The sequence below is a fragment of the Rattus norvegicus genome, chromosome 8 (assembly GCF_021556685.1).
Source record: "Rattus norvegicus strain SHRSP/BbbUtx chromosome 8, alternate assembly SHRSP_T2T, whole genome shotgun sequence".
Taxonomy (NCBI): Eukaryota; Metazoa; Chordata; class Mammalia; order Rodentia; family Muridae; genus Rattus; species Rattus norvegicus.
Window position 1 is genome coordinate 44477619 of NC_141541.1, and position 23984 is coordinate 44501602.

Below are 23984 nucleotides of genomic sequence, written 5' to 3' on the forward strand. Positions count from 1 at the left end.
CTCTCATACACAGTACCTAGGACCATAGACCCATACTTGTATACAAGTTGGCTGGCAGTTAAATCCCTAGGAGCTGTGGGTTTGGTCACAGAGGGTCTGGTTAGATATTAAAGACCAATGATTGCTGCTTTCTCTTCTTTTTCTGGTTATAGAGGAAATTATGTTTGTGTGCTTCTCTTTCTTGAAATTATTGTGAGATGATTAATTTCTTGGATTTTCTTGGGTAAAATTTAGTTCGTTGTCTTGTAGTTTACCTCCTATTATCCTATGTTGTGCTTTCTTAGAGAAAAATATTGATTAAATTTGGTTTTGTCATGTAATATCTTGGTTTCTTCATTTATGGTGATTGTGAATTACACAGTGTATAGGAGCTTGGGTCTGCATTACATCTGCCCAAGATTTTCTGGCTATTAGAGTCTCTATTGAGAACTCTGGTGTAATTCAAATAGGTCTGAATTCATTTGGTAATGGATATTTGTACTACTCCCTTTAATGTTCTTTCTTGGATCTGTGAATTTAGTGTTTTAATTTTTATGTGAAGGGAGGAATTTTTCTGGTAAAATTAATTTGGCGTTCTGTAGGCTTTTTGTATTTTTTTGGCCATTGCAATTCGCTTCTATATCTATTGTCCTTAGGTTTGGCCTTAAATTGTGTCCTGAAATTCATGGATATTTTGGATTCAATACACCATACATCTGAGATGGATACTTTTGCTTTGTGTGGTGATCCCTTGATCCCTATTCTTCCATTTATTATCCCGCTGGATAATGAGACATAATCAGGAATGATGACCTCTTACCATAAACTATATGAAAATAGGGAGGTGAATTTATGTGTCAAGTATCAGTAGTCTCCTGGATAGGTTTCCTTCCTGGTTGGCCATATACAACAGTTTCAAAAGCCCATGATTTGTGTTCCCTGGGATTCCTACGATGATGCAATCAGACATAACAGAGAAAGACCGGAATACACATGAGGGAACTTGATTTATATAATTGAGAGAACATTTGAAAGTTAGGTTACAAAATATCTGATCACACTGTGATCACCAAGAATGTATTATTTAATGAAAAACTATTTTGTGTTATGGCATCGCCAGGGCACAGACATTTATGCAAGAGCCATTAGTTTCCTGTAAACATGGACTTTATTACTGTATGGCTCACCTACCACACACCTTTCTTGCAAAGGTAAAAAGTGCACTTAGGTCCAGAGCAGATCAAGGCAGGACTTGAAAGCAAATGAAGGTAGCTAAGGCAATGGAAAGTCTTTGAGTTGAAGGATATTTAGGAAAGTGTTCAGAGGGACCAAGAATGCCCTTCTTCTTGGACGTCAGTGAATTAGGAAGGACACTTGGGAGCTTTACTTGACATCAGCATCTGAGTCCGGGAACTTCATTGGTAAAATTAATGTCTGGATTTTGTGTTGTGAAACAGCACATTGGCTCTGCAGCGTTTGGCAAGGTCCATGGACAGAGAGATCACACCAGCTGGGAACAATCTGACAAGAAATCAGGTTTCCTTTAGTCACCTGAGAGGTCCTCAAGGAGAGAGGAATGGATGGGTAGCACTTTAATAGAAGGCTTTATGATCTCAATAGTGCTACTCTAGATGTCTTCAGTATAGATGCAGAAAAAGAAAAACTAAATGACTTCAAAGGAATTAGCTCAATTCTGAACATGATTATTTCACATTGGCAGTTTATACTTGATTCGTCTTTTTAATTTTAAACAAGAGCATAGGGTGTAAATTCGAGGTAGCATTACAGTCACAGTACGTTTATACCATCTTTAAGGTGCCCAGCATCTAACCCCACGTGGCTGGAGATTCTACTTTTAAATGCATCACCAGAGAAAATTTCCAATTAACCATGCCAGGGAAGCCCTGATCAGTGTGTATGCTCTGTCCATCTCCACAACAACCCAATTCAGCAGAAACGCCTCCTTTTTACAGGTGAAGAAATCACAGTTCAGAGCTAATGATCATCAGGTCCCTCAGTCTCACTGGCTGTCACTTACACCCACATCCTTCTCTGTGAAGGGAAGCATTGGGCCTGATGTGGGCTGTGCAAGCTGACTCTCCTGAGATGATCAATGCTCTTCTTGAACCTGGGAGAACTGAAGACAAGATGAGCACACAGACTCCTGGGATAGATTGTGCCTCTGGGTGCTAGGGTGGGACACAGTATCCCTTGCCATGTGCCTCTCCTCATCTGAGGAGTCTGCTCCCATGTGTCAGCTTCTATGGCAGTGGGTCTCAACACTCCTAGTGCTGCAACTCTTTAATACAGCTCTTCATGCTGTGGTGACCCCAACCATAAAATTGTTTCATTGCTACTTCATAATAAATATTGCTGTTCTTATAAGTCATAATATGCAAGGTATCTGTTATCAAGGTATCTGATATGCAATCTGTGTGAGAGGTTGTGCCTCACAGGTTGATAAACATTGCTTTATACAATTTATTTTTAAAAGAAAGGCCTTCATATAAGGAGGACCTGAGGCAGTCCTAAGTGCAGAGACACCGTGAAGTAGTGACAAGTTTTAGCAGGCTCAAGGCTGCTTGCATTATCGACATCAGAGATTTCTGGCTAAAGGCACAATGTGAAATCACGGTCCCCATTACTTTTCTTACCTCAATTTCCTCCGTTACGTCTGTCTGCTTGGACATGTTTTCCAGGAAGCTAGTCTCTGTAGTCTCCGATAAAGGCAGAATGCTAAAGGCAGGAATGGTTTCCCTCTTTCAGCCCACAGTCACTTTTATAGAAGTAAGTTCAAATCCCCCGTGGGTAACTGTGTGTCTCTCACATAGTGGATGAGAATTGAAATATCACCTGTTTGAGTTGAGAAAAACCAACTCCCACTTCAGATTTAGAGCTGACCAACAATTACTTCCAGGAGAATGAAGAAGCTGGCCAGGCCTGGATACTCAGATCCCCTCCCTGCCGGGATAATCCCACCCACAGTAGACTTCAGCTTCACCTAGCAGGTGTTACAGAAAAGTCTGTCCTTAAGATTGCGAAATCCACAATATGCACAAACCCTATAGTTGTTAGGTGGCCGATTTGGGGGATTTCTCCAGGTTTTAATAATTCTGCCCTCTTCTCTCCCCTTGGATGCACTCTGTTCTCTCTTGTCTGTTGGTCCTAGAAGGACCTGGGTCAACTCATGGGCTTCTAGGGGAGGAACTTTTGTTGTAGGAGTGAACATGGATCAAGAATGCAACCCCATTCTGACTGGGCAACTAAGCTCCAGAAAATTTCCCCAGGCAAAGACTTGGGTCATGTGGGAGCCTACACTGTTTAACAATGAGATCTGGTTGCTTTCTCCAGGAAGAAGCACTTGGGGGGTTGAGTATCACTTCTCAACCTTCTGTTTTAAGTCACTTCTCAGAAGAGACACTTTGTTCTACTCCTCCATGGGACCTACCCTTCAGTGTGGCTGGAGGATCCTATGGTGTTACAGCTCTGAGCTGGGAGTAGGAGCACTCAGACTGACTTGGAGAAGCCTGTTTTCAAGTTTATCTAGATGTGAGGAACAGGTGCTTTTAAAGAAGCATGTGAAAGTTTTTCCTGCAGGAATGCCCACTCTGCTGACAAAGTCAGGCAGGACAGGGAAAAGCGAGTTCATTTGCTGCCATCACAACCTACCAGACTCTCTGTGGGGTGAAGTATTCCCTCACCTTGGTAACAAGAGCATGTAATAAATGAAGTTTTGTCGCTCTCTGTAGTGGAGCCGATGTCCAAATCTCACTGAGAATCATGCATAGCCTGGATTTAGGCTGTATTAATGTAGGCAAACAATTTCAGTTTTATCTGCAAGGTACCATGGGAGAGTAGTAACCCAAGTCTGCATGCACCTCGACAGTTTTCACTTAGACTTCTAATTCATTTTATAAAATTTTATAGTGAGTTCATGGAAGAACAGGCTCAAACATAGACATGAACAATCACAGACACCCACATACACACACACACACACACACACACACACACACACACACACACACACGCGCGCGCCCATACTTTACTGACATGGTGCATATTTTTTGCACACCACAAATATGGTGAGCATTAATGAAAATACACTAATTATTAAATCAATGGAGGAAGCTGTGGTGAAGCTGGGGCGTAGAGTTACGTAAAAGGTCCTATGAAGGCTCTTCTTTTGCTGGAGGCTAATCTTCAAATGCAATTGGGGTTCCCTATTTTCTTTTTGCATAGCACATAGGACTAGGGTTGAAACCAGGGTTTTCAGCATGTTTGGCAAGTACTGTAACATTGAATTAAATCCTTAGGCTGGAACACAATTAATGTTACACAAAATTACAGGGCAAGCTGGATGAAGACACCTAGCTGACAGTGTGGACATCTTAAGATTTGTACTGGACAGTGACAGACTTTTCTGAAGACTGGAAATGTTTACAATGTCAGAGAGAATGGAAGGCCACTTAGACTACAATTTACTCTAAGAACAGTTTATTCAAGAAGGGATAACTTGAACTATTGTCTCCTGTCACAGATGTCAGTAGAAATTATGCAAGGTATTGTATGCCAGTGGTAGCATTAGCAAGACAAAGCACACCTTGTCTTGAAGGCTAATAAATTAGGAATATGTATAGCAAGACACAAGCTCTTCCAGGTCCTTTTATATTAACTGAGAACCTCAAATACAGTGGCAATGTGAAAGTGTGGTGGATATCTAGGTACCACTAGCTTCTGTTTTGATACAGACGACCCTTTCTGTGGCATGGTCAGCTTCTAATGAATGACTAGAGGACCTATGCTTGAGAATAAACAAACAATACATTGCTTCTCTAGATGCTGAGCTCTTAAAAGCCTTGGTGTCACCGCAACTGTTTGTGGACATTCTGGATCATTCCTTCTGAATTTTAACTTTCTGAGTAACTCAGACTCTGAGTAAGTCAGTTCAATTCCATAAATTGGAAATCAGTCACCAGGAAAAAAATACATTTACAACAGGAACCCAGATTTGCCACGGAAAAAGGGCAGCTTGAACTGGCCCACCTAGGTTCTGGGTTTGCACAGGCTTGCTATCCAAAAGAAACATGTGCTCACAGCTGTAGGCTGCATTCACTATGGTTGCTCTTGAGGTTCCTCCCTAAACTGCTTAGATTAAGATAAATTTCTTAATATCTATCAAAAGAATTCATTATGTGCAGCAGGCCTACAGGAAGATAGTTTCCATTCTGTATTTTATAAATGTGCATAGTAGATATGGTCATCATTGATACTAGGTGAAGGATCTGCTCTAATATGGAAACTAAGTGATGCTGTAGGAACATCCTGAATCCTCAATGAGCAGTGGGGCCACCTGTGCCCTCTATGGATGCCTGGGTGCCTAACACATTGAGCCTCCACAGCTCAGTAAGAATACACATTTCCTGAGATCTCTCTGTTTAATTTGAGGTACCATGTCCACCTAAGGGAGCACATGCCCTGGAAAGACAAAAGCCACCTGCAGGATCTGTGGTGATGCCTCACAGGTTAGAACCTGCAGGATCTGTGGTGATGACTCACAGGTTAGAACCTCTGCTGCTCTCTCAGAAGAAGCACATGGTTCCCAACAATGATCTACAACAGGGAATGTGATTCCTTTTTTTGGACTATGAGGGAAATTCACCCAGGACAGGCCACAGACATACAGTAGAGAAAAAGACCCACTGACATAAATGATCATTTTACACCTAATCCACAACAATAAAAACACAGCATATGTATGGTCTAGGACAACAGCATTTATCAAAACCTTTTTCCCAACATGACTTTGGAGGTCATTATCTGTGGGGGCATATTGAGAGTGTATTGCAAGAAAGACTGAAGCATATGGTTCTCCATTAGGATTACTTCCATATACCTTTGGAAATGTCAATTTTTCTACAGCTCTACAAATATGAATGTATATTAGTCAAAATGTGCTACACAGGATCAATAATGAACGTGTGTTGTAGACTGTTTTATTAAGATTAGCAGAAAATGCCCGGCCCGCAGCAGCTCTCTGCTCCCAAACCCAGTGGGAGAGAGACCTCACCGCCTGGTCAGGTGGGCACTCCTGAGGCTGCAGAGCGGAGGAGACCACCAACACTGCCCACCCCTGCCCACATCCCTGGCCCAGGAGGAAACTGTATAAGGCCTCTGAGTTCCCGTAGGGGAGGGCCCAGGAGCTGCAGGACCCCTGTGCCTGAGACACCGCCGGAACCTGAAGGAAACAGACCGAATAAACAGTTCTCTGCACCCAAATCCCGTGGGAGGGAGAGCTAAACCTACAGAGAGGCAGACATGCCTGGGAAACCAGAAGAGACTGCACTCTGCGCACATCCAGACGCCAGAGGAAAACACCAAACGCCATCTGGAACCCTGGTGCACGGAGGATCCCGGAAAGAGCGGCCCAGATCTTCTCTGTTGCTGCCGCCGCGGAGAGGACTTAGGCAGTACCCCACGAGCACACTTGAGCCTCGGAACCTCAGGTAGGACCAACATTTCCCCTGCAAGAAACCTGCCTGGTGAACTCAAGACACAGGCCCACAGGAACAGCTGAAGACCTGTAGAGAGGAAAAACTACACGCCCGAAAGCAGAACACTCTGTCCCCATAACTGGCTGAAAGAAAACAGGAAAACAGGTCTACAGCACTCCTGACGCACAGGCTTATAGGACAGTCTAGCCACTGTCAGAAATAGCAGAACAAAGCAACACTAGAGATAATCTGATGGCGAGAGGCAAGCGCAGGAACCCAAGCAACAGAAACCAAGACTACATGGCATCATCGGAGCCCAATTCTCCCCCCAAAAAAATCATGGAATATCCAAACACACCAGAAAAGCAAGATCTAGTTTCAAAATCATATTTGATCATGATTCTGGAGGACTTCAAGAAAGACATGAAGAACTCCCTTAGAGAACAAGTAGAAGCCTACAGAGAGGAATCGTGAAAATGCCTGAAAGAATTCCAGGAAAACATAAATAAACAAGTAGAAACCCATAGAGAGGAGACACAAAAATCCCTGAAAGAATTCCAGGAAAACACAATCAAACAGTTGAAGGAATTAAAAATGGAAATAGAAGCAATCAAGAAAGAACACATGAAAACAACCCTGGATATAGAAAATCAAAAGAAGAGACAAGGAGCTGTAGATAGAAGCTTCACCAACAGAATACAAGAGATGGAAGAGAGAATCTCGGGAGCAGAAGATTCCCTAGAAATCATTGACTCAACTGTCAAAGATAATGTAAAGCAGAAAAAGCTACTGGTCCAAAACATACAGGAAATCCAGGACTCAATGAGAAGATCAAACCTAAGGATAATAGGTATAGAAGAGAGTGAAGACTCCCAGCTCAAAGGACCAGTAAATATCTTCAACAAAATCATAGAAGAAAACGTCCCTAACCTAAAAAAAGAGATACCCATAGGCATACAAGAAGCCTACAGAACTCCAAATAGATTGGACCAGAAAAGAAACACCTCCCGTCACATAATAGTCAAAACACCAAACGCACAAAATAAAGAAAGAATATTAAAAGCAGTAAGGGAAAAAGGTCAAGTAACATATAATGGCAGACCTATCAGAATCACACCAGACTTTTTGCCAGAAACTATGAAGGCAGAAGATCCTGGACAGATGTCATACAGACCCTAAGATAACAAAAGTGCCAGCCCAGGTTACTGTATCCTGCAAAACTCTCAATTAACATAGATGGAGAAACCAAGATATTCCATGACAAAACCAAATTTACACAATATCTTTCTACAAATCCAGCACTACAAAGGATAATAAAGGGTAGAGCCCAACATAAGGAGGCAAGCTATACCCTAGAAGAAGCAAGAAACTAATTGTCTTGGCAACAAAACAAAGAGAAGAAAAGCACACAAACGTAACCTCACATCCAAATATGAATATAACAGGAAGCAATAATCACTATTTCTTGATATCTCTCAACACCAATGGCCTCAACTCCCCAATAAAAAGACATAGATTAACAAACTGGATACGCAACGAGGACCCTGCATTCTGCTGCCTACAGGAAACACACCTCAGAGACAAAGACAGACACTACCTCAGAGTGAAAGGCTGGAAAACAACTTTCCAAGCAAATGGTCAGAAGAAGCAAGCTGGAGTAGCCATTCTAATACACGTGCTCCACTATGTTCATAGCAGCCTTATTTATAATAGCCAGAAGCTGGAAAGAACCCAGATACCCTTCAACAGAGGAATGGATACAGAAAATGTGGTACATCTACACAATGGGATATTACTCAGCTATCAAAAACAACGGCTTTATGAAATTCGTAGGCAAATGTTTGGAACTGGAAAATATCATCCTGAGTGATCTAACCCAATCACAGAAAGACATACATGGTATGCACTCACTGATAAGTGGCTTTTAGCCCAAATGCTTGAATTACCCTAGATGCCTAGAACAAATGAAACTCAAGATGGATGATCAAAATGTGAATGCTTCACTCCTTCTCTAAAAGGGGAACAAGAATACCCTTGGCAGGGAAGAGAGAGGCAAAGATTAAAACAGAGACTGAAGGAACACCCATTCAGAGCCTGCCCCACATGTGGCTCATACATATACAGCCACCCAATTAGACAAGATGGATGAAGCAAAGAAGTGCAGACCGACAGGAGCCAGAAGTAGATCGCTCCTGAGAGACACAGCCAGAATGGGGCAAATACAGAGGCGAATGCCAGCAGCAAACCACTGAACTGAGAATAGGACCCCCATTGAAGGAATCAGAGAAAGAACTGGAAGAGCTCGAAGGGGCTCGAGACCCCATATGTACAACAATGCCAAGCAACCAGAGCTTCCAGGGACTAAGCCACTACCTAAAGACTATACATGGACTGACCCTGGACTCTGACCTCATAGGTAGCAATGAATATCCTAGTAAGAGCACCAGTGGAAGGGGAAGCCCTGGGTCCTGCTAAGAGTGAACCCCCAGGGAACTAGATTGTTGGGGGGAGGACGGCAATGGGGGAAGGGTTGGGAGGGGAACACCCATAAGGAAGGGGAGGGGGGAGGGGGATGTTTGCCCGGAAACCAAAGAATTATTATTAATTATTAAATAAATTAAAAAAATTTTTCAAAAAAAAAAGATTAGCAGAAAACATGACCGCATGGATAAAGTATGGCAGTGATCACATCATAAAATGTGCATCCAAGAAAAGAACACATTATCCACACAAAACACACTATCACTCTAGGTAAGCATTGGTGGCTTTGAATTTACTATTTAGCCCAGGAACTCTCGACCATGCAGAATCCATCATTAGCTGTCAGTTCTAAGAGCACAAGAGGGAACAGAACACTTGAATAAGCAAGATGGTCTAAAGAGTCAAGAGTTACAAATCAAGTTTTATTCATAAGGAATACAATTTAAAACAAAAATGATTAAAATGAATATTAATATAAATATATAAAAGTATTTTCAGATGTGAAAAATATTAACAAGAACATATAACTATGAAATAACAAAACAAAAACTTCATTTAAGATGATAACAAAAATATTTCTAAACAGCATATTCTTAGTGAACATTTAGAAGCACAGTTATATTGCTGTTTCTCCTCTAGCAGGCAAAATGGCAATGCAGTTCCCAAGTGGTCTCTCAAGTGGTGTTATCCTAAACAGAAAGAGAATAAGATATCAATCAGTCAGACTGGCTTAGTGAAAGATAAATTTAGTGTTTCTTAGCAAACAATAAATTAAACTATGAGGGAGAGTATTCATCCAAAAAAATGTTGGTATTATTCAGGATGGCGGTCCGCAGGGGAATCCTGAGAAAGCAACCTATTCTTCAGGAGGCTCTCTTCCTGCTGTGTGTCCCATTCCAGCTCTTTTGCAATTCCTGAGACCAGGGAGAGGAAGGCAGTTATTCAGAAACTGATGTGTTGGGGACTTGCATGCTAGCTATCAGCTTTCTGCCTTCTACCCACTCAGCTCTATTTTAGGTCACCATTGATGTGTTAACTGATAACATTGCTGGTGTGTCTGTGGGCAGGGCAAGTCTACAACAACCCTGACAGTAATGTGGGCTGCCCATCTGGGCCTCAGACTTTAACCAGTGCAAACCAAGAACAGGGCAATGGGAAGAGACCTCATTGGGTTGCAGGATGAAAGGAGAAGTCAACCTGTCACCAAGATGAAAGCCAATGACAAAGAATAATTTGCCATATGCACTCGGTTCTTATCCCTGAAAGGTGCTTCCCAACTTGGAGGTCACATGACCACAGAATATCATTTATCACAGGAACAAAACTTGTTCAAAGTGGTACATAGCATCCATTCTATCACAGGGACATGCAGTAATATGATAGGTTATTCATCTGTCACCATTTCCAGACTGCAGCTTCAAAAAGAGCACCAAAGCATAGTTGTTAATAAGTCAGTTCCTGAAAAGTGGTTGTCTTCCCAGAATACTCGTGCACAGACAGAGGAATGAACATTCCATAGCATGAGGTGGTTGTATTGTTGGAGTGTACATTATTAAGGTGGTAGGGAAAGCAAACATGTATCAAATTGGCAAATGGAATCAGATAATTTTAGGCTGACACAGCTGCTTGTCCCTACCAGATGTTGCTTGGTCTGGAGGTTGCTGGTTTTCTCCTGTTCGTCTTTATCTTTCTTGTTCAAATCAAACAAAAATTTCTGTAGCAGCGGTGCAGAATCAAGCTGTTCTGCTTTGCCCTCCTTTCTGAATGGGAACAACTTCTTCTGCATACATATCTTGTCCATATGGATCCGGCTGGGCAGGTTCCTGGAAACACACACTGCATAGTTAGATCCTGCACCCTCTTCCTCCCATTCCTACTCCCAAGTCTCACAAACACGCTCTGGACCCAGATACAAGTGAAAACTTCATAGAATACATCTTGATACACACAAGGCTGCTGCACAAACATCAAACAGCCAATTCAGGGAAGACTAAATTGTTTCTGTGACCCAAGGACCAAAAAGCGTTCATTTCTCTCCACAACAACAGGGGATATACATCTATCCATGGAAGCAAAAGGCATGGGGGCAACATTAATAAATAGTGGGCAAATACCCTCATAGGAGGTCAGTAGAATTAAGGGAAGGTCATGTTATCCATGTGGTCCACACACTGAGTTTTGTTAAACCTGGTGTGACCGCAGAGGCCCAGTTCAGCCTATTAGCCATTTGGTGAGCTGAATAAGTACTGGTCTACCTAGAGCCTTCTGAAGATGCCTAGACACTCTGGGTATGAGTAACAGTCTCCTGTGGACCTAAAAACTGAGTCCAAAAGGCCCAGGACACAGTGATGTTTAAAGAGCACAAGACATGGAGCCAGAGCTGCTAGACCTCCAGTCAGAACAAAGGATGGCACCTGTGGGCAAAGCAGAGTTAATGGCCTCTCTGACCAGTGCTCACCGATAGAAGTTAATTTCCTTCTGGAGCTCCTGAAATTTCTCACAATGCTCGATGTTCCTCATCTCTAAGTTGTGCAGTAATGACATGACCTCCCTCTCCTTTATCTTCAATTTTTCATAAAATGGATTTGACCTGATATAGCGGCTGGCCCTAGGAGAGTAAAACCCAATGAACATCTGCGTTTAGGAATATATGAACTCAGGCTGGGTCTTCTAGTACCCCAGCCCTGGGAGGACAATTTCTGAGTTCTACATATTGGAAGCTTCTTCAGCTTCAGAAACTTGTTATTCTGGGCCCAGGACCCCATAAGCTCGGCATCGAGATAAAGGGTTCCCAGGTTCCCTTTCTTCACTCAGAAGGGCTGGATCTGCAGTCAAGCTAGTTATGCTAACAAGGGCCTAGGCCACAGCTCTCCCACATCCAAGACCTAGAAAACTGTGATTTCATTTTTCCTGTTTTGACAACAGGAATTCTACATCCTGAATAATTAATATTGTAGAGACACACAATTCACACAATTATGGAGTTGAGAACATAAATCGCCACAAAAGTATAATCTGCCCAAATGGCACAAATATACAGACAAATGTGACCACATTGGCAAAGAAGTGTGCAGTTGAAGAGGGGCTCCCAAAACAAAGCACTCACATCACCATGAAATTGTTATACATGAATATACTCAGGAAAAAACATAGACCCCTAGATTCCAAGTGTGGGGGGAAATATAAACATATAAAAATTGTGCATATGCATGTAGGTGTGTACACACAGAGACACAGAAACTGGGACACACACACAGGAAAAGAAAAGTAAACAGTAAGAGAATGAAAAAGGGAGCGAAATATGCAAACGGAGAACACAATCAGAATCAGAAAAAATGCATGCCACATTATTGGCTCAGAGGTAAACAAAAAAGAAGGAAAAGCCCTGTGTCTCTGGCCATCTAGTCAAACATTGAGATGAACAATTTGGGATCTGTCACCTCAGGCTACTGCAACAAGAGTCCAGCACTAAGTCACCTTCCTAGCACACACCCAAACTCACAGCTCCTAGAACCTTGCAAAGCTACCACCTGTCAAGGGCTTTCCAAATGCACACTGGGAACTCATGCTCCAGTAACGTTATCCCTGAATCCTCACTAAGGCCACAAGTTCAGATTTTCAGCTGGAGGCAGCAGATGAGACCATTTCCCATCTCACTCCTGACCAAGGGTCAGGTTCTGAATCTCCTCTATATCAGAAATGAGGTTTAGGACAAGTTCTTTGGGAGGCACAGCTTTCTGGACCCCTACACCTTAATAGAATAAGATGTAGGTGACACTGCAGGTCCATGAATGACACAAGGCAGTTTGGAGCAATGCATACCTGTTGTTCCTGTATCTCTCTGTCACATAAGTCAGGAGATCTCTTAGCTCATTTCTCTCCTCAGTAGCTGACTGCAGCTGTCTAATCAGTCTCTGTTCTTCTGTGTTCTCCGTGTTGGCCTCCTTGTTGATTACCACAGGGCCAGGGGATGATGTCAGTCTCCCATCATCTGTAGGTAGAAGAACACAAGTGAACATTTTTGGGGAAACTGATGAGTGTGCATAGACCATGGCAAGCCCCAAACAGGAGGAGAGCATGTGTAGACCACAGTGTCACCACAAAGAGTTTGTTGTTGCCTAAGAGACCTCCTCAGTGGAAGTCAACTCTCCCAGCACTCTATAGAGACCAAGAGATGTCAGATGCCGGGTGTTCCCTATGCCTGCTGACCCATGCTCCATGTACCACAGAGATGGCTTCTACGGGATTGTTATCAACTTAACAGGGTACAACTTTCTTTCAGGACCCTCACCGCTGTACTTTCAGAAGTCAGATGATAAATTCAACCTCCAAAAGATTTGAGTGATTGGAGATACTCAGATGTCCTGCACTGATACTCTAGGCCACACCATTTGGAATTTAAAAGCATTGCGGGGGATGTCATGGTCAACGGACTTATCAATTCCCCTAACTGAAACACCAAATGCCACAGAAGTGCCAATTGGTTACAGGCTGAATCTTGGTCTACCTGCTACAAATAGTTTTAGTACTGTAAAAAAATGTTTGTAACACACAAATTCTAATTTATAATGCTAAGGATGTCCCATCTCTGCCAATTTGAAAAAGTCAGAGGAGTTCTAAGAACATAAGGCCAGAAGCATAATTCTCTCCCTGATAATAAAGACAGAGATCTACTTTATTTAAAGAAGCAATGAGAGTGAAGTAGATTGATGCCCTGTCTAAGTTCAATAAAGTTGGACACTCAGTGTCTCCTGATCGTGTTATTATATCAATGTAACGTATCATATGCACGTTAAAAGTGAAGGCCAGAAGTTCACAGAATAATGGCATTGGCCTTACCATATCCCCCATTTGGGGATGGGCTAACTAATGTTCTGAAATCCTTGACTTTTAGGAACTGTGATCTTCATGGAAATTCAATTCCTTTGCAGATACTCCAGTTGTTCTGGCCTATTGCTAGACAGGTCAGCCTAAGCCTATTCTCCCTCTGACAGAAAGCTCAGCATACAATTCACAGAACTTACTCAGCATTCCCCAGGCTAGCTTTCGTTGTCCATCATTTATTTTTGATGAAAGGCGAGATTCCCTCACTCCAGTCTGTCCAAAATCGGCGTTCACTCTCCCAAAATTCTTGCGAAGCCGGGAAAACATGTCTTCCTGTGTATCTGCCAGGCAGGGACTGAGAAAAAGTAGGGCACTGGTGGTTACTACAACGCTGGTGACATCACAGAGGATGCCAAGAACTCTCTAGGACCCAATAGAATGTCCAAGAAGGGACCTCTGATGTCATGGTGAACAGACATTGCCTCCCTGCTAATAATCTCCCTGTACAGTGCATAAGCTGAGGTGCCCTTTCCTGGAGACCTTCCCAGGGCATAGCCACTGAGCAACTCCTGCTTGCAAGACCAAATTTTCGTCAAGGCTTGATTATAAAAACCTGAGTAATTCCTATGCATTTTAATGAATTTTTCCCTCTAAATCCTGCCCAAAAATATCTCATCTTAAGTCAAATTATCCTTACTCATCAACATCAGCCATTAAAAATTCCTGAGAAATAATACCAGTTTGAATAAGCAGTCAGAAGGTTCTCCTGTCTCCTTATGTACACGTGCTTGAAATCACATCAAGAAATAGCCTGTAGGTTAGGTTGCGACATGGGTGTGTGTTATGGGAACATTCATGAAGCCTTGTCGTTAGCTTAGCCTTCGACAGTTGCCACAAAATCCCTTAGGAGAAAGAGTTGAAATCATTATGTTGTTCGGAACAGTTTGGATTCCAATTGCCAAAGGAAAGTGAAATGTAGGAGCTAGCAATGGAGGCACCCTCATGCTGCTTGGGGGTTCTCCTCTTTTTACTAATGTCACCAAAGGAGCATTGCTCACAGGCCTCTGTAAGCTCTACCATGAGATTCTGACTGACAGTTTGTGTCTTAGGCCTTTCACAGGGCATGCACTATCTTCTCTAAATTTAACCCCATTCTTCTAGTTTTGAGACCCAACTGGTGATTATCTCTTAACCCCTATGCCCTGTTTTGGTCCATATCACTTCCCTACCATGTCTATTCTGAAGCTCCAGCTTCAGCTTTCCTCACCCTATGTTCCTCTGTAAGCCTGGAGTTCTGCCCACATACTTTCTGCAGCATATCTTGGCCTTCAGATCTTTATTATGTCCAATCGGCAGTTAGACAACATCTAAGAGATCTCTCAGCTTGTGTTGAGCTGGTGAGAAGGACAAACATCTACAAAATAGCAAACTTGATGATGGACCGTAGAAATGACAAGACAGTAATCCTGCCAGCACTTAGCTCTCTGCCAGTAAAGAACTAAAAATTGAAAGTTGACACACCTTAGTACAAAGGGAGCTCACCTCATCATTTCCCCTATTACACCCAAAAAATAACTTTATCTTTAACACTGATCAGCTAGATAAAATTAGAAAATTTATAGGATACATCAGATAAGAATGACTGTCACAACATTTAGTCCATTTGTATTTGGCAAAATTGGAGAAGGTACTTCATGAACTACATTATATTAGTGTAAAATTTTGTACCTGAATCATTTTCTCTCACTTTTTAAGCTTTTGTATTCTCTATTTATCATAGCTTGCACTTATTAGCCATAACAACTCTCCTGAAATGAAAAACAATTTTGTTAATTTTAAATAATTTAAGGGTTTATGTGCTTCATCTTTATAATTTTACACCTCTTTTGTGGACATAGAGCCATTATTTTTCTTTTTTCATCTTCCACAAATAGATTATTTTTTCTCTGATATGGAGAAGGATGCAAGGGTGGACTTCAGATATGAGGTGATGTTGGATATCAACGGAGTTGGGCTGCATGATGCGAAATTCACAGAGAACAAAAAAGGAGTTTAAAAAACTAAAATGAGCACAGTGGGGATGAAGAAATGAATGCTTAGCATGGAGAGGTTTGGCAGTGGACTTGGGATTTGTGGGGTGGGCTGGGTTTGGGTGGGGTTCTGGAGTAGTCAGAATGTTGTCTGTTCTGGTCCTTCCAGGGAAACTCCTCCCTCTTCTCTCATCCCTCCTCTTCCTCCACCACCACCTCCAACTGCCATAACTGCCTCCTACTACAGCAGCAGCTTCTGGGCATCTGCCTTTCTGCTCAAGCAGAAGTGCTCGGGGGTGATACAAGCTTTGAAAAGTCCCGGGCTGCAGTCAGGCCATGCACACTCTGTTGTCAAACCCGTAGGGGCTCAGGATTTATGGTGCCAGAGCGGTTGTGGCGGGCATTTTGATGCTCCAGTGGGTTGTCTGTCGAGCCCCTCATTCTGGACCTCCCATGTCCCCCCTGGTCCTGTCAGGTACCTAGTTGTCACACTCCTGTGTGATGGTGAACTCGTTTTCTTTTCTAAGTCTCATGACAAGAAAAGGTTAAGAGTAAACTATCTAATCATCTCCATCTGAGACCTGAGAAGGAGAAAGGTTGCTTGAAGAAACAGGAAATTCAGAGCAAATAGCTTCCAATTCTAAAGAAATGACAGAAATTGTTGGCTACCGTGACAGACAGTCAGCAAATATTCTTGTGTCATTGTGGCATCCAGTGTCAATTGAATGGGTCAGGGGCTCTGACAACACTACTGTGAAGTAGGTCATTTGAAGGACTATCCTCACTTTCTCTCCAAAGCCTGGGACAATAGACTTCCCCATGATCTCCTTCTCCACAGTCTGGACAGCTTTCTGGCAGCAGTGGAGGTAAGTGGACAGTATTTCACCCCATGACCACTTTGCCACATTTGAAGGACACTCCAGTTAGTGTTCTTTAGTGCCCATCATTTTCTTCAGAATAGCATGAGGACACTGCCCGGACTTGAGGTCTCTCCCACTGTGAAAAGCCTTTGACTACTAGGACAACTGAAATGGCAGATTCTTCAGATCTCTAAAGAATTAGAGAACCATCTTTTTATGTAAAGTCTATCTCAGTGCACAAATGTGGAATTTTTTCAAAGGATTTACTGTTTAATTTGAATACATATACAAGAAGCTAAATAAAGCTTATTTCTGTACCTAACTAAACAAGTACCTAACATCACTAGAACGCTGAGTATTTATAGTTGGATAGTGCTATTTGCATTCCTTAATTATCCATGGCAGTGTACAGTAGTAATTTTATACAATTAGAATTTTATACCGTATTGTGAATAAGATGCATATACTTATATCTTAAACAAGAGTTTAATCATTTATTCAAGTATAATATGAAATTCTATCATCATTCAAATTCCATGTCATCCTAAAGTATTTGGCACTTGGTGTTGCTTCTTAGTATAAAAAAAGATTGAATAATCTATGCTTTTTGTCATGTTAGCCCCTTTCTCCTGCTTCCAAAACCATAGATAGCAGAGAAAAAGGTTTGAGGAGAGAAAGAGCAAGTAAGAAAGATATCCCTGATTCTAATCTCCTTTACTGTTTCCTCACTGACCATGACCAGTAAAAATTGCAACCAACCCCCTGAATGACAATGAACATCTATAACCCACTGCTGACAAATAAGCAGCCACCCATCCTTCCTTTGAGAGTTTGGGTGTCATGTTCATTAAAGTTGTATCCATATCTTTGTGGGGTGACAACAAGTTTGGGGACCTTACGATAATTGGGATATTTTCCAAATCCTGTGAGATCTTGCACTTTCAAATGCTTCCAGGTACTGAATGTGGAGGGATTAACTAAAGTCCTGGCTACATTAACAATTGAAAATATGAACACACATTCACACCTTTTGAGGAAGGTCACACATTATCTACCTTTGATTTTGCTCAAAACTATTGGTCAGTTACTTTTTTATTTAGATTCAGGTATCTTGTTAGTATACAGGCCGAAAGGATATAGATTGTTTGCCAAAATATTGCTAATTGCCTCTAAGCCAGTCACCAATAGAATTCCTCCATCCTTTCAAGTCTCATCAGAGAGGCTCTATTTTGCACACTACTCACAATACTTATGTCACCCATGTGGCAAACTAATAGGGAGTGTTATGATCTGCTTAAATATTTCAAAATTTTCCCTATCCAAAGTCTTACACCGTCCCCCCCCCAAAAAAATGAGAGAAATTCCTCACAAAAACAAGTCCACTAGTGCTGGTACCATTTTACATATCAGTCACATATCTGTTACTGCAAAAAAATACCATGACTAAAAGCATCTCAAGGAATACAGTTTTTCACCTTATTGTAACCAACCCCCAACTACAAAATTATATCGTTGCTAAGTCATAAAGTTAGGTTACTACTCTTTTGAATGGTGATGTAAATATCCTGTATAAAGTATGTCTCTATGTGATTGCCCCAGGAAGTAGTTGGAACCAACGGGTTGAAAATTGCACTTTGTGTGTGGAGGTGGTGGTGGTGGTGGTGGGTTTTTTGTTTTGTTTTGTTTCTTAGTTTGGCCTCTTTTTCAAAACCCAGAGGCTGATAAGTACATACACCAATATCTGGGTCTTTTATATAATTCCTATAGACTTTGTGTCTCTTCTCATGATATCAACAGACTTGGTTTCTTTTTTACTATTCCCCAAAATGAACTTGAAATTATTAAAGGTGATGCATTCTGCAGTGATGTACTGTATACTATGTAGTAGTATCTGACTGCCCTGCTCATTTGTGCTTTCATTGGTTGAGATCTTTATTTCATTCCCTGAAGCCCTACATCAGAATTAGGACGGGATGGATTTAAGCATGTAGATGATTCTGGTAGGATTTGATATAACAATATTAATCCTACTGATGCATGAAAATGAGAAGTGTTTTCATTTTCTGGTTTGTTCAGTTTTTTGTTATTTTTTCTTAATGTTTTCATTGTAACATGTCTTCACTTTCTTAGATTTATTACAAGATTTTTAAGGCTATTCTGAATGTGTTTGTTTTCTTGGTATGTTTGTTGATATTTATTGTTGGTATACAGGAATTTTATTGATTTTAATGTGATTTCAGTGAGTGGGTCCATGAGCTGTAAGAATTTTCTAGTGGAACCATAGTGTTCTTTACATATGGATCATATCACCTGCAAAGGAGAATACTCTGACTGTTTTCCTTCATATGGACATGCCTTTACATATTTCTGTTTTCATATTGTTTGGAGAAGACTTCACATACTAGTTGGATTAGATGAAAAGATTGAACATCTGTGACATATTCCTTATTTTAGTGGAAATGCATTAAGATTTTCTCCAGTTAGGATGCTGTTGGCCGTGCATATTGTCTTTATAATGTTAAGGTATATCTTCTCCATATCCCAGATTCTCCAGGTCTATTTCATGTATCACTGTGAGAATTGGCCAAAGAAATTGTCTGCCTCTAGTGCAATGATCATGTGTTTCCTGTTCTTGATTTCATGTTGTGTATTGTTTATTCATTTGTATTTGTTGAAACATTCTTGCTCTCTGGAGGCAAGCCAACTTGATCATGCTACCTGATATGTCTGAATTTTATTTGCCAGGATTTTATTGAGAAATTTTTCACTTAAGTGTTCCTTCCAATCTTTGTTTTCTAGGCTTCGAAGAGACACCATGAGCAAGGGAACTTTTCGAAGAAAGAGTTTATTGGGGCTTACTGTTTCAAGGATCATGAGTCTGTGATCAGTATGTGGGTCACATGGCAGCAGGTAGGCCACCATGTTTCTAGAGAACTAGCTGAGATCTTACATCTTATCTGCAAGTTGGACACAGAGAAAGTGAGAGTTAAGTATAAATGGTATGGAATTTGGGAACCTCAAAACCCAATCCCAAAACAGTCCTACAAAAAAAAAAAAAAAAACATATCTACTACTTCTTCCCGCACATTTCCTCTAATCAGCAACAAACATTCATACATGTGAGTTTATGGGAGCCACTATCATTCAAAAGACCATATTCTACTCCCAATTGTCCATAGGATCTTAAACATATCGTAATGAAAAATGCACTTAGCTCGCTTTCCAAAAGACCTATAGTCTTTCACAGTCTACACAGTTTGTCCAAAGAGCTTCATAAAACTGCAGGCAGTCCCTTAATTATTCCCTCTATGAAATCAAATGGCCAATTACACACATCCAATGTGTAATGCCAAATCACATATGTTATCATTACAAAGGGAAATTGGGAAGGTGGCAAGCCCATTCAAGGCATAATCCCAATAGCACACACTCCACATTCTCTACCTCTGACAGAAGACGAAGAGATTATATGGGTTCACTCCTTTGACTTTGGTGATTGTAACATAATTCATAAACTTTTATTGTATCATATAGATCTGTGGATGGTGGTTGTGTTTTCAATGTCACTCATTTCTAGGAATCTTAATATTTCCTTATTTTTTTCTCACCTGATCCTTCAGTAGTGTATTGTATATGTTACTTACTTTCCATGAGTGTGTGTATTTTCTGTACTTTTAATTGTGTGATACCAGTTTGATTCCTTTGGGCTCAGATAGAATGCACAACATTCCTTCAACTTTCTTATATTTTCTGAGGCTTGTTTTTTTCCTAATCTGTGGTCAATTTTGGAGTAATGTCCACAGGCTGATAGAAAATATATGTATAGTTCACTGTAGTTTTTTAGTTCCATTTGCCTGATCATGTCACTTAATTCTGCTTCTCCTATTTTGTTTATTTGCATATGATCTCTTAAGTTGTCAGAATGGAGAAGTAATAAACAAATCACAACCACTATTATAACTAATCTGTAGTTTCACTATTATAACTATCTGTAGCTATCTGATAACATATATTTTTAAATTTGGGTAGCCTTTGTTAATATGTATATATTTAGGATTGTAGTATGTTTTAGTAATTGCAAAGTATGAAGTGAATATCCTTATGTCTTCTGGACAGGATGAGTTTGAAATCTATTCTGTCAACTAGATAGAGAAACTGCATAGGATTGCTAAAGGGACATGGTTCTTTGTTCTGTTTCCCTAGTATACCCTCTATATCTCTCATGATGGCAGTCCTGTTTCAGGCGAAATATATGATTGTTTACTAGGGAATTGAGGTTATTGATATGTAAATATTATTTAAACTTCTGTGTTAACTATTGTCAGTTTGTTAATTTTTAAGACTTTTGTAGGCTACTTTTGATTGACTGTCCTAGTGGTGTAAATTTTTTTCCTGTGTCCTCTGGTATTTTATCCTTCCCTGCAAATAAAGTATTCCTATTAGGATCCTCTACAGAGCTGGCTTACTGGTTATACATAGTTTTTAATTTATTTATAATATCCCTTAATCTGCACAGTAGCTGGGCAGCTGCCTGTCCTGCATGGAATTAGGTCTAATTTCCAAACAATGTCTCTGAACTCCTACTTACTATGCAGCATCTTGGCTGCTCTTTGTTCCACTTGGACAGTCCTCAGGACCAGGCTTTCCTCTGTCTTAACTAATGGCTGCTGTCCTGCTTCCTCCCTCCTCTCCATCACATCCATTCTTCTTTTCTTCTTTGGCAGCTTCTTCTTCCTTCTTCCCTCCTAGTGATCCTCTCTAGCAAAGCCCTCAAAAACTCACCTCCACCATCTCTCTGCTGTGCTTCTTTATAATCACAATTAACTGGGAGCAGAGTCACTTTTTTGGGAGTTTTAACCAGTCTTACATTCTACCAATTAGCTTTAAAATACAAGCAGAATTAGGTCAGTCCCCTACAGGGTTTTCTTTTCTTTCTTTTTTTTTTTTTTGGTTGGTTTAATTTTACCTTTACCTCTTTACTTTTTATTTGATTTTTGGCTATCTCTTATTAATTGTTTATTTTATTTATTTACATTTCCAATGTTGTTCCTCTCTCCAAAATCCCCTAATGAAGCCTATCATCACATTTCTGCTCAGCTTTCCCTATATAACAGTGCTCCCCAACTCACACATATTCATTCCCGCCTCACACCTCTAGGATCTCCATTTGGTGGTGCAACAGGCCTAGCAGAGTAAGGTCCTACAACCACATTGATACAAAGTAAATCAATCCTCTCATACACAGTACCTAGGACCATAGACCCATACTTGTATACAAGTTGGCTGGCAGTTAAATCCCTAGGAGCTGTGGGTTTGGTCACAGAGGGTCTGGTTAGATATTAAAGACCAATGATTGCTGCTTTCTCTTCTTTTTCTGGTTATAGAGGAAATTATGTTTGTGTGCGTCTCTTTCTTGAAATTATTGTGAGATGATTAATTTCTTGGATATTCTTGGGTAAAATTTAGTTCGTTGTCTTGTAGTTTACCTCCTATTATCCTATGTTGTGCTTTCTTAGAGAAAAATATTGTTTAAATTTGGTTTTGTCATGTAATATCTTGGTTTCTTCATTTATGGTGATTGTGAATTACACAGTGTATAGGAGCTTGGGTCTGCATTACATCTGCCCAAGATTTTCTGGCTATTAGAGTCTCTATTGAGAACTCTGGTGTAATTCAAATAGGTCTGAATTCATTTGGTAATGGATATTTGTACTACTCCCTTTAATGTTCTTTCTTGGATCTGTGAATTTAGTGTTTTAATTTTTATGTGAAGGGAGGAATTTTTCTGGTAAAATTAATTTGGCGTTCTGTAGGCTTTTTGTATTTTTTTGGCCATTGCAATTCGCTTCTATATCTATTGTCCTTAGGTTTGGCCTTAAATTGTGTCCTGAAATTCATGGATATTTTGGATTCAATACACCATACATTTTCATCTGAGATGGATTCTTTTGCTTTGTGTGGTGACCTCCTTGATCCCTATTCTTCCATTTATTATCCCGCTGGATAATGAGACATAATCAGGAATGATGACCTCTTACCATAAACTATATGAAAATAGGGAGGTGAATTTATGTGTCAAGTATCAGTAGTCTCCTGGATAGGTTTCCTTCCTGGTTGGCCATATACAACAGTTTCAAAAGCCCATGATTTGTGTTCCCTGGGATTCCTACGATGATGCAATCAGACATAACAGAGAAAGACCGGAATACACATGAGGGAACTTGATTTATATAATTGAGAGAACATTTGAAAGTTAGGTTACAAAATATCTGATCACACTGTGATCACCAAGAATGTATTATTTAATGAAAAACTATTTTGTGTTATGGCATCGCCAGGGCACAGACATTTATGCAAGAGCCATTAGTTTCCTGTAAACATGGACTTTATTACTGTATGGCTCACCTACCACACACCTTTCTTGCAAAGGTAAAAGGTGCACTTAGGTCCAGAGCAGATCAAGGCAGGACTTGAAAGCAAATGAAGGTAGCTAAGGCAATGGAAAGTCTTTGAGTTGAAGGATATTTAGGAAAGTGTTCAGAGGGACCAAGAATGCCCTTCTTCTTGGACGTCAGTGAATTAGGAAGGACACTTGGGAGCTTTACTTGACATCAGCATCTGAGTCCGGGAACTTCATTGGTAAAATTAATGTCTGGATTTTGTGTTGTGAAACAGCACATTGGCTCTGCAGCGTTTGGCAAGGTCCATGGACAGAGAGATCACACCAGCTGGGAACAATCTGACAAGAAATCAGGTTTCCTTTAGTCACCTGAGAGGTCCTCAGGGAGAGAGGAATGGATGGGTAGCACTTTAATAGAAGGCTTTATGATCTCAATAGTGCTACTCTAGATGTCTTCAGTATAGATGCAGAAAAAGAAAAACTAAATGACTTCAAAGGAATTAGCTCAATTCTGAACATGATTATTTCACATTGGCAGTTTATACTTGATTCGTCTTTTTAAATTTAAACAAGAGCATAGGGTGTAAATTCGAGGTAGCATCACAGTCACAGTACGTTTATACCATCTTTAAGGTGCCCAGCATCTAACCCCACGTGGCTGGAGATTCTACTTTTAAATGCATCACCAGAGAAAATTTCCAATTAACCATGCCAGGGAAGCCCTGATCAGTGTGTATGCTCTGTCCATCTCCACAACAACCCAATTCAGCAGAAACGCCTCCTTTTTACAGGTGAAGAAATCACAGTTCAGAGCAAATGATCATCAGGTCCCTCAGTCTCACTGGCTGTCACTTACACCCACATCCTTCTCTGTGAAGGGAAGCATTGGGCCTGATGTGGGCTGTGCAAGCTGACT

General features: G+C 40.8%; 2 protein-coding genes across 4 annotated transcripts in view; both read right to left on the bottom strand.

Annotated features, from left to right (window-relative positions):
• LOC134480136 (disks large homolog 5-like) overlaps positions 1-23984 on the bottom strand; it is a 323827-nt gene that overhangs the window by 116724 nt on the left and 183119 nt on the right.
• Positions 9356-14177, bottom strand: LOC134480019 (disks large homolog 5-like). Of its 3 annotated transcripts, NM_001430145.1 has the most exon segments (5): positions 9356-9643; positions 10591-10777; positions 11413-11562; positions 12777-12945; positions 13979-14177. In NM_001430145.1, coding segments are annotated over 5 exon segments (648 nt in total). In that variant the 5' UTR covers positions 14106-14177; the 3' UTR covers positions 9356-9628.